The 14,963-nt window shown below is 37.1% G+C and overlaps 1 protein-coding gene across 2 annotated transcripts in view; it reads left to right on the forward strand.

Moving 5' to 3' along the window:
- The window catches only part of LOC139963062 (dystrophin-like), a 237,055-nt gene that overhangs the window by 111,895 nt on the left and 110,197 nt on the right, over positions 1-14,963 (forward strand). For both annotated transcript variants that reach the window (XM_071963541.1, XM_071963540.1), the window contains exons 10-17: positions 2,006-2,220; positions 3,041-3,196; positions 4,343-4,524; positions 7,310-7,454; positions 10,054-10,144; positions 10,653-10,891; positions 11,798-11,989; positions 12,865-13,092. In XM_071963541.1, coding sequence (XP_071819642.1) covers positions 2,006-2,220; positions 3,041-3,196; positions 4,343-4,524; positions 7,310-7,454; positions 10,054-10,144; positions 10,653-10,891; positions 11,798-11,989; positions 12,865-13,092 — 1,448 coding nt within the window. The remainder of the gene's footprint in view (positions 1-2,005; positions 2,221-3,040; positions 3,197-4,342; positions 4,525-7,309; positions 7,455-10,053; positions 10,145-10,652; positions 10,892-11,797; positions 11,990-12,864; positions 13,093-14,963) is intronic.

Raw genomic sequence — 14,963 nt, forward strand, 5'->3', positions numbered from 1 at the left:
TTTCTTCTTCCTCGTTGAACACGTGCGGTTCAGGTACCACTGCTAATGGCGTCATACGCATTTCTCAAAAATCCACAATTGTGGTGAACCCTGACTCGAAAAGTAGCAGAAGGACAGCTCACCTACTTGGTGAGCGTTCCTTTAACAAAGCGTGACTGATATTTGAATCATTTCGTAGAATAATTGCAGGTAACTACTTTGGAATCTTCACTTGAAATGGTCGTTCGTTATCACAGTGAGAGCATTCCTCAAGTTCCAGTGCGTTTGAGTTGAGATTCTCGTCTGTAATAAAGCAAGCAAGGATCATTTATAATTGTCTCCGAAGCTTTATTATCGGGAAAGAGGAGAGATAACGTTCGGAAAAGGAAGACGAGGTTGAAAAAATTTATTCTGACTAGATACCGGGCTGCACTTGCGTTTGGAATGTATTAAGAGATGTAGTTGCCATGTTGTGGAATTAGTAATAGGAGTAGTAGTAGTACCATGCCGTATACTGTGGTTTTAGCTGTTGGAATTTATATTGAAGAATTACTATGGACAGATGGAAAGGATGTTACATTGTGACCTGAGTCAGGGAGTTCTCACAGACTTTGCAAATGGTTTGCTAGATTTAAGTTTGGACCTTGCGAGAAAGGAGGACACAAACCAGTATAGAACAGACAAATATTAAAGTGTTTATTTATCGTTCTTGTTAATCATCTGTGGCAGAGAGAATGTTTTTTTGGTTTGGAAATGGTTCAAAATGCTTAAACGTCAGAGTGTAGAAGAAGCCTTGTGAAAAGGAAAGAAGTTGCCGATGAGTCGGAAGGCGGTGGAAGTTTCATTTCTTTTAATTTTTATTGCAATATTTGTTGAGGTGGAGCTGCCAACCCCCCCCCTCCCCCCGTGTAACCGAAAAATGGTTGGCATCAATAAACAGGTTTTTTGGGATGTGTGCTTTTTAATTTCTTTAAGGCTGAATTTTGTATGGAATTGTAACTTTGTGTGATACTGAGCAAACTATGTAATATGCGCAGGCAATGGGGCTCTCCAGCATATAAACAGAGGGCGCTGTTATGTACCAGTCCTAATGTAAACAATCTGTACTGTTTAATCATCTCTACATGAAAGTTACATGATCATTTGAAAGCTCTCAGAAGAATGGGAACACACTTGATGAACTTGCACGTATAGACATATTGGGATCCATTTTGGAAGTTTGGCCTACTGAATAAAATAAATTGAGGAGTTTAAAACAAATAAGTTTTACTTGAAATTTCAAACAAAAAAATGTTTCAAAAGATCTCCTGTTCAATAATTATGGCCAAAATTGTATATTTCTAATGATCAACTCAGGGTAACATTATTATCTGCAGTCAGAGACTGTAGCTGGTCAAGATTTGCAGAACAAGACCAATGTGACAGCTCCCCTCTGTTGATTTCGGGCATAGCTAGGGAGCCACATTGGATAGCCCTCACTCTAATTAGAAGATTCATTTGGTTAGGATGGTTTGGCTTCTCCTAATGCACCAGATATTAACCAACAGTATACTTATCAAAAATATTAATCAATGTATTAATCATTATTACTCAACCCACAATATATTAATCAACAATTATTAAACAATGATCGCTTGATACACAATATTGTATCCCATACTGTTTACATATAAATGATATATTCTTACTGTACATTGGCAGACCTTTTTAGGTTTGGCCTGACGTCATCACTTCCCATGTAATTCTCTGTGGACTTTATATTATCATACATTTCCAGCTTTATTTTGATCCCTTTAACAACTTTATGTATCGTTTGACCAGATTTTGAACTCGAATCCAACAAAATTGACTTAAAAAGATGAAACATTTGTTTGTTCAAGTAATGATGACTTTGAAAATCTTCCTACATCCTCAGGCCTCCCCTGCCCCTTCCAATAAAAATATGACTTCTCCACAATTCATCTCCATTTTGTGAGTGTCCTCTATTGAATGTACATTTATGTTACTCTTCTGTTGTGTTTCTCAGACGTGAATGTTGAATACCCCGATAAGAGGTCGATCTTGACTTACGTAGCAGCCTTGTACAAAGCACTGCGCAGTGAAACACCAGTGGAGAAGGACACTCAAAGGCTATACACTTCACAGCTGAAAGTTTCCCTCCGACAAGAGGGTAACCCTTCATTCCAGTCCATCCAAGACGTAAAAAAGAACAGATACTCCTTGACATTATCTCTGGATGGGGTATGTTTGACCGGAAACGGACAATTTTTTCCCTCTCTCCCCCTCAACCCTCGTCACTTCAAGACAAATCATGATGCAACTCGCTAGTAGGCACGGGAGACGTGTTCTTCTTCAGGGATATTGTGATTGATGTATTTGTAGTGATACAGCGTTGCATGCAGCAGATCTCTGGTTGTAATACCTCTTTGGCCGTTACTCACGGATGAGTTACATTCAATAAGATCTCACCGGGTTACTACTCTTCGGGTTGGAGAGATGCAGATAGTGTGATGAATATAGCACTGGGCTATAGATTTTCCATTGTCATGCATGGAGTAATGGATCAGTAACTGCTAGTTTAGTGTAGCAACATGATAAACAAACATGGTCAGATTACCACAAAACTAAGTTACACAGATGTATCAATATTTTTGTACACTGAACCTTAAAAAGCAGTATTTGGTATTTCTAAATAAATGAAAGTGGTGAACCTCCAAAATGTACACTGCATTATTCAATCATGCAAAAAGTGTTTAACTAGGAAACAGGTGTAGGTGTAAATGCCTATATAGTATTCATTGTTGATTGTAATATCTGTGTGTTAACTGCAGTGTGTGTGTGTGTGTGTGTGAATGTGAGGGGGGGGGGTGGGGGAGAGGGTGGCAGAGGTCATGGAAATAGCTAAGTGTAGGTTAAAATATGAGATTCATAGACTGAGGCAATTGAAACTTTATGATGATACTTCCAAACCTGTGAAGGTAAATATCCTTGCAATATTGATTATTTTCACTGTTTCACTACATACAGACTATGGTTTTGTTGTATTTTTGTACTTTTCTAGTCTCTAAGCAACATGAGTGATATTGATGTGGACACGTACCAGAGCCACATGGAAAATGTCCTGGCCTGGCTACTGGATGCAGAAGACCATCTTAACGTGCAGGAAACGGTCTCGGAGAATGTCGAGAAAGTCAAAGAACAATTCCACACTCATGAGGTCAGTTTTAAATCATCGGTTCATCATTTTAATTTTTTTTAATTTCTTTAATTTTTTTAATTTTTAATTTTTTTAATTTTTTAAATTTTATTTAAGTCTTTGCCCCTTCCCAATCCCCTTGCCACATTCAAATGGATAACATGTAAACTGGAGGATTAGTTTAATGCAAATTTAAAGAATATAGATTTAAAAGGGAGATAAGGCAAATGTTAATTTATACAAAACAGTTGTTTAGTTGTCATCAATCATCTGTGAGTAAAATTTAATCACAATTTTCATGTTTAATTGATGACTTGGCAGAATCAAAGTCAAGCAAAAAGGGGAAAAAAATATCAGTGTTAGTAATGTTTCCATAGCAATTTTGGTTTCCAAGATAATAAATCTTCAAAATATGGTTAATCTATGGAAAAGGTTCCTTTTAAAGCATAATTTATTTCCTTAGTACAGACGTTCATGTTGATGTTGACGCATTGTTATTATAAATTCTGTAAACTCAATTAAAAAACATTCTGTTGACTTCATTTAAACAAAAGATCATCCATGGGTGACAATCAACACCACTTTGTCCTTGGAAAAATTTGTAAAGCATTGTAAATGTGTCATCTGAGGCCATTAAAGTCTCAAGTATTCCCTATTGAGTTTGTGTGTTGCATCTGAGTTAGTGAGCTAAATGGCCTGTGTATTAGATGACAACAGTCCAGTAAGCCCTAATTGATAAACCTTGCATGGCTGTTTAAAGGGTCATTTAGTAATAATTAAACCCGGTGACAGAAATACAACATAGGCTGAATAAGAGTGTTTGTTTAAAGGTATAATTTTGTGCAGTAACAAATGTTACTTTGTAGTAAAAAATGGAGTTAGACCCACTAGTGATGTAAGAATGCAATTGTTCAGCAGTTAGTAGATTACAAATGAAAGATTTAGTTAAAATGTTGCAGTCTTGTTCAACACTTTTGCACCTCTTTTCTATGTACATACTTGAAGAAAAAAAAACCTATCACGCCTATCTGCTTCCATCCATTCTTAAAAGCAAACCCACCCCGCAACCCCACAACCCATCTCCTACAGTTACCCATTGTCTGCCATGACTGATAGTTCAACAACTCTTTTTCTCGTCAACATCTTCCATTTTGCTTCTCCGTTCAGACATTCATGATGGAACTGACCTCTCACCAAAACAGCGTTGGAAATGCCCTTCAGGAAGGCAACCGTCTCATCCTGGACAACAAAGTCGCTGAGAGTGAAGAGGCAGAGATCAGAGAGCAGATGACACTACTCAACAGCCGTTGGGAGGCCTTAAGAGTAGCGGCCATGGACAGACAAGCTGTGTAAGTAATTAAAGCTGTTGAAACATGATATTGACTTCAGACACTGGGTATTCAGTTTTGTTTTTGATTTGAAAGATGCTTAAAAGTCTTGAAACAGTCTCTATGTGATGGGCTATAGGCTTACGAGGACAATGCAGAACAAAAATTAGTTGATTCATAAATGAATGTCTTTTTGATGCATAATTTTGTGTCAAAGGTCGAAAGTATGTACTAGAGTGACAAGAGCCATATGGTTATTGGTGCAATTTTGATACAGTGATGTAAAAACCAAGGATTTCCAACATCTGTGTTCCTTTATTGATTCCTTGTCTTGACCTCCCTGGACAAGAAGTGTAGCCTAACACACATGATAATAGGTGAACTGATACCTAGGCTAAACCTTTTTTTTATTCATTTTAGAGGTTAATAACCCTGTTTCCATGACATAAATTACCTATCAATGCAGATGCAATACTTTTTATATAATAATTAGATTAAAATATTTAATAGATCATTTTTAAGTTATTTTTTAACAATTGAAAATATGATGTTAGAGAAATTCATTGTCAACCAAAGTTTGATATTTTTGTACTGATAACAATATTGAGAGATTTATGGCATTTGTAAAAATGGCAATAAATACCAAACGTAGTGTTATAGGAGATGTCCCACAAATGTCCCACAAATCAAACAGTGAAGCATTTGTTTCATCAGAGAGTTAATGGCGACGTTTCCCCTGGTCTTCCGATAACTTTTATGTTACTCCTCTGGAGATATACCTTACTTAACTCCATTAAACATTTCTGTGTGACTATCGAAGGAGGTAATGAGTGACAATGCTCTTTTGTAAATCAATTAACTCGTTGACCTTGCGTTTAGGCAAACCCACATCAGGGAAGAGAAGTCTGAGTACATTTTGAAATGGTTTTTGATGATGGATTTACTACTACAAAGGTATCTCCATTGAATGGCAGATTGTGGGCCTTCCTCAGATAACCAAGAATTCAAACTGCTATATTGAACTTGGCATTTTGTGAAATAAGAGAGTCCATTTCATGTTGGGCATTTCTCAGTGATCCAACATATGGTAACCAAATAGGGGAATCTAGGTTGTAAGAATAGTTTACATATGGAATCCTTGCGGAACTCGGCATAAAACACCCTGTTACGCAGCAAATATCGCTACAAAATAAGCACATTTCGCGTTAACTCTTTTCATAACTTTCAAAGTACAGCACTCAGAAAACTCTTTCTTATGTCATTTTGAAGAATATTGTGTCCTCTTTACAATGATTTGTCGTTATTTATGATGTGTGTGAACTGAACCCAGTACGTTTTAATCTGTAAAAGTAAAACCACTTCAGAAAGCCATATGCCCCACATAACATACTATTTCATGGATTGTGTCAGTTAGGAGTCAGTCACAAGTAGCTTGGTATTTAGCTGTTTTTCCTCCTGCCTCATCTAGACTAGCAATTGAGTCAAATTTTGTTTACACATTTCAGGGAGCTGAGAAATACAGTAGATTTATTGTTAGCAATGGATAGCTGTGGTTGGTGGATAGTGCTATACATATTTCATATTTTGAAATCTAGAAACTGAATACAGCAGATGCCACCCGTGGTATGCCCTCTGGTGTTCAGGCACAGAACTAGACTATATAGGCTTTGTCATCCTTTACTACACCAACTATTTTGTTATGGGATAAATCTGGTAGACCGTTAAACTACGCAGCATTTCTTGTAAAAGGTGGATCAGAAAAGTGTCGAAATTTCTGAACTGTTGACAGATTGTTTGTTATTTCTGATATGTCACAGCATATGTGCAGTATTCAAATGACTTGCTGCACTTAAATGTTTTCATCCTAGAGCTGTTGCCAGAAACCTAATTCCCGATGGTTCTTTTTTGACGTTGTTGTGAAGAAGTTTCATTTCATTTGCCAAATACAGGTTAAGTTGCCATTTTTTGTAGCAAATGGGCTTAAAGTACCCTATAAAGAGAAAGTGAATGTTCTTTGTAACAGAGAGGGCATAAATAATAAAATTGTTTTTTGTATATAGTAATGTTGGTCCTACACATACTTCTTTAAGAGGAATGTTCTTTGGTGATAATAGTAGTACTAGCCTTTCTTGCATATTCCGAGGCAATAACAATGACCACAGACCTTTAACTTGTTTGGTTCTGGACCACAGATGACAGTTCTCCTAAACGATAAAAACCAAGGTGCTGGAATTGTTAAACAGTGGCGGAGCGTCCATTCAGTCAGGGGGGGGCGGATGCCCCCCCCCCTGATAGACTCAAATGGACTGCTGGTGCCCTTTTCAGCTATATACCACTTTTTACTTATTCGCGATTATTGAATTCTTTATTGCGCTCTCATCTACCTATTGACATTTGCCACAATTTGACAGACTCAAATGGACTGCTGGCGCCCTTTTCAGCTATATACCACTTTTTACTTATTCGCAATTATTGACTTTTTTATTGCGCTCTCATCTACCTATTGACATTTGCAACATTTTGTTGGTGTAATTTGGTGATGACACCTATTTATTCTTCGTTTATCTGCAAATTAGCCAGGCCCGGAAAGGGTCATTTCCGGCGATCTAGGGTGTATCTTTACTCAAAAAATTTCTGTACGCTACGTGCCAACCAGTGGTGGCGCTCCGCTTAGATAGTGTCCAGAGCCGTATATAGCTCTGATAGTGTCGATGGCGCCCCTACAGTCCATTCTCGCCCCTCCTGACCAATACCCCTAGCTCCGCCACTGCTGTTTAACCTCTCCTTCTTTCTAAATATCTTGCAGGCTCCATGAGGTCTTGATGGACCTTCAGAAGAAACAGCTTGATGACCTGAATGTGTGGTTGAACAAGATGGAAGAGAGTATCGCTGTAGAGGCAGAGGTGGGAGCCAGCCTAGAAGATGTCAAAAGTCAAATTGAAAATCATAAGGTAATAATAACAAATCGTCCACAATTCATCCATTTATTGAAAACTGTTGCAAAGGAGTATCTTGTTTCTTCTAAACACTTAATAATGTATCTATAACCTCGCACAGAATATGTTATCGTTCGTAACATTCCGTAACTTTTTGACTGTTTATTGAAGACAATTTTTGTTTTGCCCCAGAGAGTTATGTGCAAATGAGAGTAGATGTGCAAACATACGAAAGTATCGTGGGCGAAGGTTAACTCTTGATAACTGTGATGGTTAACTTTCTCTACAGTGGTATTAAATGTTAAAATAATGCAAAAACCTGGAAAATACATCTGATATACAAAAATTTGCTGTGCCAATTATTACTCACCCGATACATTGCTTGGTGGTTATGAAGGGGCAGTGAAGGGGTCGGTTCAAGAAGTGCACAAGCTCTCGTCTCGTGTGGTTTTTCGTTGGGGTTAAAATGTTGTATATTTGATTTCCCATTTATTTGTTATTGTTGTAAAGAGTTTGAAACCCACTTCACTGTTTCCTGGTTAAACATGTATGCTGAAGTGTAAGCTATTGTGAATCAAGTACTATTAACGCAGTTTGCACTTCTTTACAAGTAACGATTTTCGATAGCACCAAACAGTCTCTTCAACCCTCGAATTTTATCGAGTAGCCCCATCTTTACCTGAATCAAGATATTCAATTTTATGTAGACCAGTTTCAGATGTTTTAAATGCGCTCCATGGATAGTGCAATCTCTTCGAATTATACTCCCCAAGATTGAAAGTTGACGTAACTTTACCTACATGAGAGGCGAGACAAATTTACTCTGCCGTAATGAGATTGACACCTTGTTACTTGTGTTACTGTTATCATAGGTATCAGTCATCTAACCTTACAGTAATTTGGGGCGTAGAATCGATCAGAAATTTATCCGACACTTTTTGTGAGCTTTTAACTTGTAGTTTGCCGTCTACCGTTGTATTGAAAGTAGTTTTCCCATTGTCCTCCTTTTTTCCCTTCAATTTTGCCCCCGTGTGTTTGGAGACACGATAATTAAATCAAATGAAATTGAACTGGTTTGTTGTTACCGAAGCTGAGGCAATGGCTTATGTCTTCAGATAGCACATTTTTTAACACAAATTTTGGTCTGGATAGGGGATAATTTGAGTATTAGTTTTGAAGTCTCTGGATTTTGTCCCTTTTAATAATACTATGGTTCCTGAGTATAAAAAGGGTTATACCTCTTTGGACTTGTATAACATTTTGACCCTTTTGTGTAGCATTATACTAGTTGAATTGCTGCCTGTGGGACTTGTAAACATTACAGATATGCAGGTCTAGCTGCATTGTTTACTTTGTGTTTGGAAATTATGTCATTGCTAATATCAATGATGATTCTTGTTTTTCACCTCTAAACAATCCAGTCATACTTACAGTTTGAAATCTTTATTTTGAGTTTCGTTGCATTACGCAGCATTCAAATTGTGGTGGGAAATATTGCACAGACTATTTCTTATCCATCAAAATTAGATCAATCAAAATGTGATTGATCAAAAATACATCATGCACATCTACAAAACTGTTTGGCTTCTTTCATAAATGTTTTTTTGAATAGAATTTGAAAATATTAAAAACGTTTTGACTGCAGTATACCTACAATGTTGTGTCCAGTATAAGGTGTCTTTGTTACACTAAATAATGTGCATGTGTCATTTGAACTGTTGTATCCTAATAGTGTTAAGAAGTGTAAAATAGTTTGTATCGAAAAAAAACCAGAACACAGTTGATAATATTACTTAAAGATTTGGCTAAAAAAACTGAACTATCCTTGGTGTCGTCATTTGCATATGTGTTCAGGGCTCTCACAGTATGTTACAAGGCTACCACAATTTTCTACAAGTGGTCAAAACAGAAACAATCACATTGTGAAATAAAAAATTGAGCACTCTGTATGGTATTTTGCTGAATTCTGAAATATCCTGGATGTATTTTCTATAATTTATTGTTCAGTGTTAATATGATCTCAATCATTCTAAACATGAAATAAACATTTAAAGTATCCAGCGCACTTCCGCTCTCATACCTTTGATAATAAGATTTTGTTTGCCCCTTTGACTGATAAATGATACAATGGGATGATGTGATATTAGTAAGGTTTGCTTTTCAGTCAATACTAAAAATCAGTGCTATTCATTGTGGTTAGTAACGACTTCAAAACTGATGAAAATTTATCTTGTGTTAGTTCGAAAAGTATCGGTGGGATGATTTAACTTCCAGAAACACGTAAAAAGAGAACTAATTAACACAGACAGATTAAAACAAGAACATATTATCTCTAATTAGTTTGTTAATTCTTGTAAGCCTGCCAGTAACTTGTCAATTTGGTTTACCGGCCGGATCTTCTCATTTCATTAATCCTTCGAGATGAAAAGTAGACGGCGCATGTTTATTCATGAGGTGTCAGTTGCAAAATGGTGGAATCAAGCCCCATTATTTAAATTTAGTCGAACGGGAAATGTGTCTTGACTGATGGATTAATCGATTGATTGTTTCTTTTTTTGATTTAATAATTAAGTACAAACTTTATTGTCAGATTTGTTCTTCTCATTACTTCTAGACCTTGCAAGCGGAACTCGAAAATGAACAAAAGAAAGTGAACTCGCTCTCTCACATGGTGGTTGTTGTGGACGAAGTGTCGTCAGAAAATGGTAAGAACATCTCTACTTTCTTTTCATAACATCTTTATTACTACATCAAATTTGTTTGTTCGTTGAAAGGAGATGAGATTTTAACCAAAAGTAAAGAAACGCATCTGTTGTTCTTGCTTTAGTAATATATGAAACTGAAGTAATAGTTATACATGTTCAAAGTTTCTGCTGAGATCATCTGCTGGGATGGAAGATAGTCTAAATTTAAGCTTCCATCCATTAAATGAGACTTGAAAAACAAAGCAATTGTAAATTTTGATTGAAATTAATGAATCACATTAATTATAAAATTACTCATTTATGTTTTATATTACTTCTGATTATTGAAGGAGTTTCCAAATATTTCTTGGTAAATTTACCTTATGATGATACTGTCATTTTAGACTGCCAGACATCAATCAAGCATGATATAAGGGTGCGTAGGAGGGGGTGTGGGACAGAATCGACATAATTTGATCCGTTTTAAGAGTTGGCGATCTCATGTTAACTTTGACGTACTCTTCATCAGCTACTATTGAGCTTGAGGAACAGCTGACCAGCCTTGGCGAGCGATGGGCTCAAGTGTGCGAGTGGACCACCAACCGTTTCACAACCCTTCAAAATCTCCTCCAGGACTGGAATGGTTTCGAAAGGGAGAAGAAGTCATTCGGAGATTGGTTGACAGAGAAGGAAACCATCCTCACGGAGATGACGCTGGTTAGAGTCGAAACCAAAGATGACATTCTCTCCAGAGCCAAAGAGCTGAAGGTAAGATATTCATGCGGCAAAAAGTGTTGAAAGTTTTTATTAGTGTGAGCATTTGTAGTTAATACCATGAAAGATGGAACAAGTAGTGATTGAAACAAAACAGCAGGTCATATTGTAAAAATGGAATTAGTTTCTTGAAAACCTTTTCCTTCATCCCTTTCTTGTTTTTTGTTTGTGTTTGTTCTCAGTAATTATTCCTTGGCTTTATGAAAAGGGAGACTGCTTGTAAGAGCATTGCTTCTGCAGTCCTCCTCCACCTCTTTGTATAATGGAATGAATAAAGTTCATCATGGATACATTATTATATGTGATAGCATGGTGGCCAATTGGCTAAGGCGTCGGACTCGTGATCCAAGGATTGCTGGTTCGATTCCTGCCTAGTTTATTACGTTGTGTCTTTGGGCAAGATGCTTTATCTCACTTGCCTCTCTCCACCAAGGGGTTAAATGGGTACCTGTGAGGTAACTTGTCATTGGGCACAGTATATAACTGCTGCCGACTGGGAGGGACAGGTTATCATTCACCAGGGGTAATATAATGTCTGTAAAGCGCTTTGAGACCTATCGCTGGTATAAAGCGCTATATATAAAAAGCAAATATTATTATTATTATATCAAACTATGCTATAACCTCAGGAAGACATTTTCTTATAAGGACAGCCAATTTGAAATACTTGTAGCCCAGAAGGGCAGCAAAATGCACCTGGCCAAACTATTTTAGCGGTAAAAAAAAACTGATGGCATTTGCAGAGTGAAAGTATATCAATATTAAAACTTCATACATCATACTTTGGTTTCAAACATTTATATTCCTTGCAAGACTCTGGAATAATATCACAATGACAAGTTTCCATCATGAGAAGAGTCACGCAGCAATTGTTGTTGTTGTTTACATTATTATTTGTAGGTTCTGGAACAGGATTTAGAAGTTCAGCATAAAGAGTTTGACAGACTCAACAATGCCGCCCAAGCGCTAGCAAACTCCTTGACCAAAATCAGTACTGACCATACGTCTCTAGAGTCCGTCCAAAACACACTCGATGAGTACTCGCAAAGATGGGACAACTTAGTCCAACAGATGGAGGAACAGTCCAAAGAGGTATGTCTTTTGACACAAAGAGGTATGTCTTTTGAGAGCGTGGTGGCCAATTGGCTAAGGCGTCGGACTCGTGATCCAAGGATTGCTGGTTCGGTTCCTGCCTAGTTTATTACGTTGTGTCTTTGGGCAAGATGCTTTATCTCACTTGCCTCTCTCCACCAAGGGGTTAAATGGGTACCTGTGAGGTAACTTGTCATTGGGCGCAGTATATAACTGCTGCCGACTGGAGGGATTGTCACTGGGACAGGTTATCATTGACCAGGGGTAATATATATAACGTCTGTAAAGCGCTTTGACACCTATCGCTGGTATGCAAATATAAAATAAAAAAAATATTAAATATCTTAGGAACTTCAGGAGAAAGTTTTCTTTTTCTAGTTTTGATGCAACATCTTAGTCTTACAGTTAAAGGAAACAGGATAACACCTTTCCAACTTTTGACCAGTTGGAAATGTGTAACATGCATGTATCTATGCAATAAGACAGTGGTGCTAGTTGAGTCGGGTCAAAGTTTAGGGAACATGGCAAGGTTTAGTGTGAAACTTGATCCATGTTGGAATCCTAGACAACGGCTTATATCAAAGCTTCACTTGGAGACATTTTATTCAGAGAATAATGAGACACACAAATTAACTTTTGTCGCTCACAATTTCAGATGTCAGATTATGAATGTAAAAACCCTCTGTTAGTGAAAAAAATAATGTCATTTTCTCCATGGTTTGGTTCAAAAAGAAATGTTGGTTAAAACTTTTGTCATCATTTATAGCAATTTGGAGACACATAAAGAAAAGAAGAAAAATAGTGAGATTTCCTGTACCAAACATGCAGTTTTGATTTACAGGCTAATAAATCCGTCCAATTTCTTTCTTTGTTAGGTGGCTCAGTTTCTCTCGGAGCAGACCGTCATGGCAGAGGTGACGAGTGTCGAGTCTTCGTCTCCAGTCTTGAAGAGACCGAGTGAAGATCTGGTCCTGAAGAAGCAGTTTGATGGAGAACTAGACAGCTTGGTGACCTGGTTGGAGGACACTGAACAAGTCATATGTTCCTCTGGAGAACCCACACCTGATGACCCATCCCTCAACGACCAAATTCAAATTTTTGCCGTGAGTAGCACCATCGGTGTTTGCCCCCTTCCCACTGGCAACTCCCCACCCCCAAGAAAAACAAAGATTTAAAAATACACGTAAGAGTTTTGTAGCTAAGGTCACTAGATTTGTAGGACATGTTTTCCTGCAGTGCCACAATTTAGATACTCATTATTAGAGTTGTCATTTGTAGTCGGCAGAAGTAAAATTTGGAAAATAAGGTAACTTAAAAAAAAGCAATGCTTGGATGAGTTCTTCAGAACCTCATAGGTAGATCCACCATTATGAGTATGAAACGGGCGCTTTGGAAGCCTGTCACAAATGTGGAGGACTTGTGCCACGTGTGTCACCCCCATCCTCCATCCCTCTCTCCATCCCTCCCTCCCTCCCTCCTGGTTCTACTACTCCTCTTGTAAATAGGTGTTGAATTGAGAAGTAGCACTTAGTAGATTACATATATATATATATATATATATATATATATATATATATATATATATATATATATAAATACTATACGTTAAAATGTGATAAAAAATCACTTTCCATGTCGCCTTGTTCACTGAATAAACAGAGAGGGATGAAAGTTTCATTAATGTAAGATATTAATGACTTTGTAAAGTTATACAAAGTACTTTAGCTCCACCAACAAGTGCACCCCCTGTCTCTCTGCACGGAAGCATCCGCGAAGTCATTTACGATCGGATTCTGCGAAGGTAGAACAACAAAAAAGGGCATCTGTGTGCTTTTGGGGAAGTAGATCAGTTTGGTTCACCCTTGGCTTTATACTATATTTGAACTTCCCTGAGAGACCAATTATATTTACATTATGGATCGCCTCCTCTTGGAGCGTACCTCAAAGAAAGGTATTGATTTATCGACGAGAGAAACAGGGCAGGTATCGTGGAAAGCTGATAGAAGGGGGGCCGTTATATAAACATCTCAGAATGCTTCATGGCGAGTGTGTTCTGTCAGCTGCATAAATGTTCAATATTTGTAATATTCAAACTCCTCGGCATGAGACTTGATGTCTTGGGGATAGATGAGAGAAGCTTGGCCAACGGCCCCCCCTTCATAACAACATTTGGAGTTTTGGCATCGATATTGATACATTTTTCAAAACTATTTGATTCTGAAAACCCACAACATTGTAGGTCATATGCTTCTTTAGGTCAAGCTTCTTTTGAAATAATGAAGTGATAAGTAAAACAAAACACTAGTTCTGTGTTTTAATGTAATTAATACTAATATGAAACAGTGATATGAAGTTTCAATGAAATTTTAATTATCTTGCATTTGGTGGGAAAAAAGTCTAGCGGTGCTTTTCCGTTAGATCATTAATAGAAGAACAGGCCTCTTTAAGTTTGGTTGCGTTACTAATGAATACAGATGGCGTAAATGTTACATAACATGAAGTTTCATCAGTTTCATCAAATAAATTTGTATATCAAAATTTAGATTGCCGTTAATCCAAGTCACCACCCTCTTGAGATTTAAACGTTGTCATTAACTAATGATTTCATGTAATGAATATTCATGTAATGAATATTCATGTAATGAATATTCATGTAATGAATATTCATTACATGAGTCAATACTTTCTCTTCCTCTCTTGTCAGTATCAGTCATATTCTTTAAAAAAAAAAACCATCATGTTGTAAGGTTTCAGAGTTTCTCATTTTCTTCATCTGTTTTTATTTGAAGTGAGACTTGACCAGTCAAGCGAAGTGAAACAACTTGATGATGATACAAGTTGAGTGTTGATTTAATAAAGCAGCAGATACTAGAGCATAATGGAAACTTCAAACCAGCTTTTGTTTGGAAAAAAAAAGGACAAAACCAGCTTGTACATTCATCTTTCTTTAATACTGTTCTTCACTATATTAACT

This window comes from Apostichopus japonicus, chromosome 21 (genome assembly GCF_037975245.1).
Source record: "Apostichopus japonicus isolate 1M-3 chromosome 21, ASM3797524v1, whole genome shotgun sequence".
NCBI lineage: Eukaryota > Metazoa > Echinodermata > Holothuroidea > Aspidochirotida > Stichopodidae > Apostichopus > Apostichopus japonicus.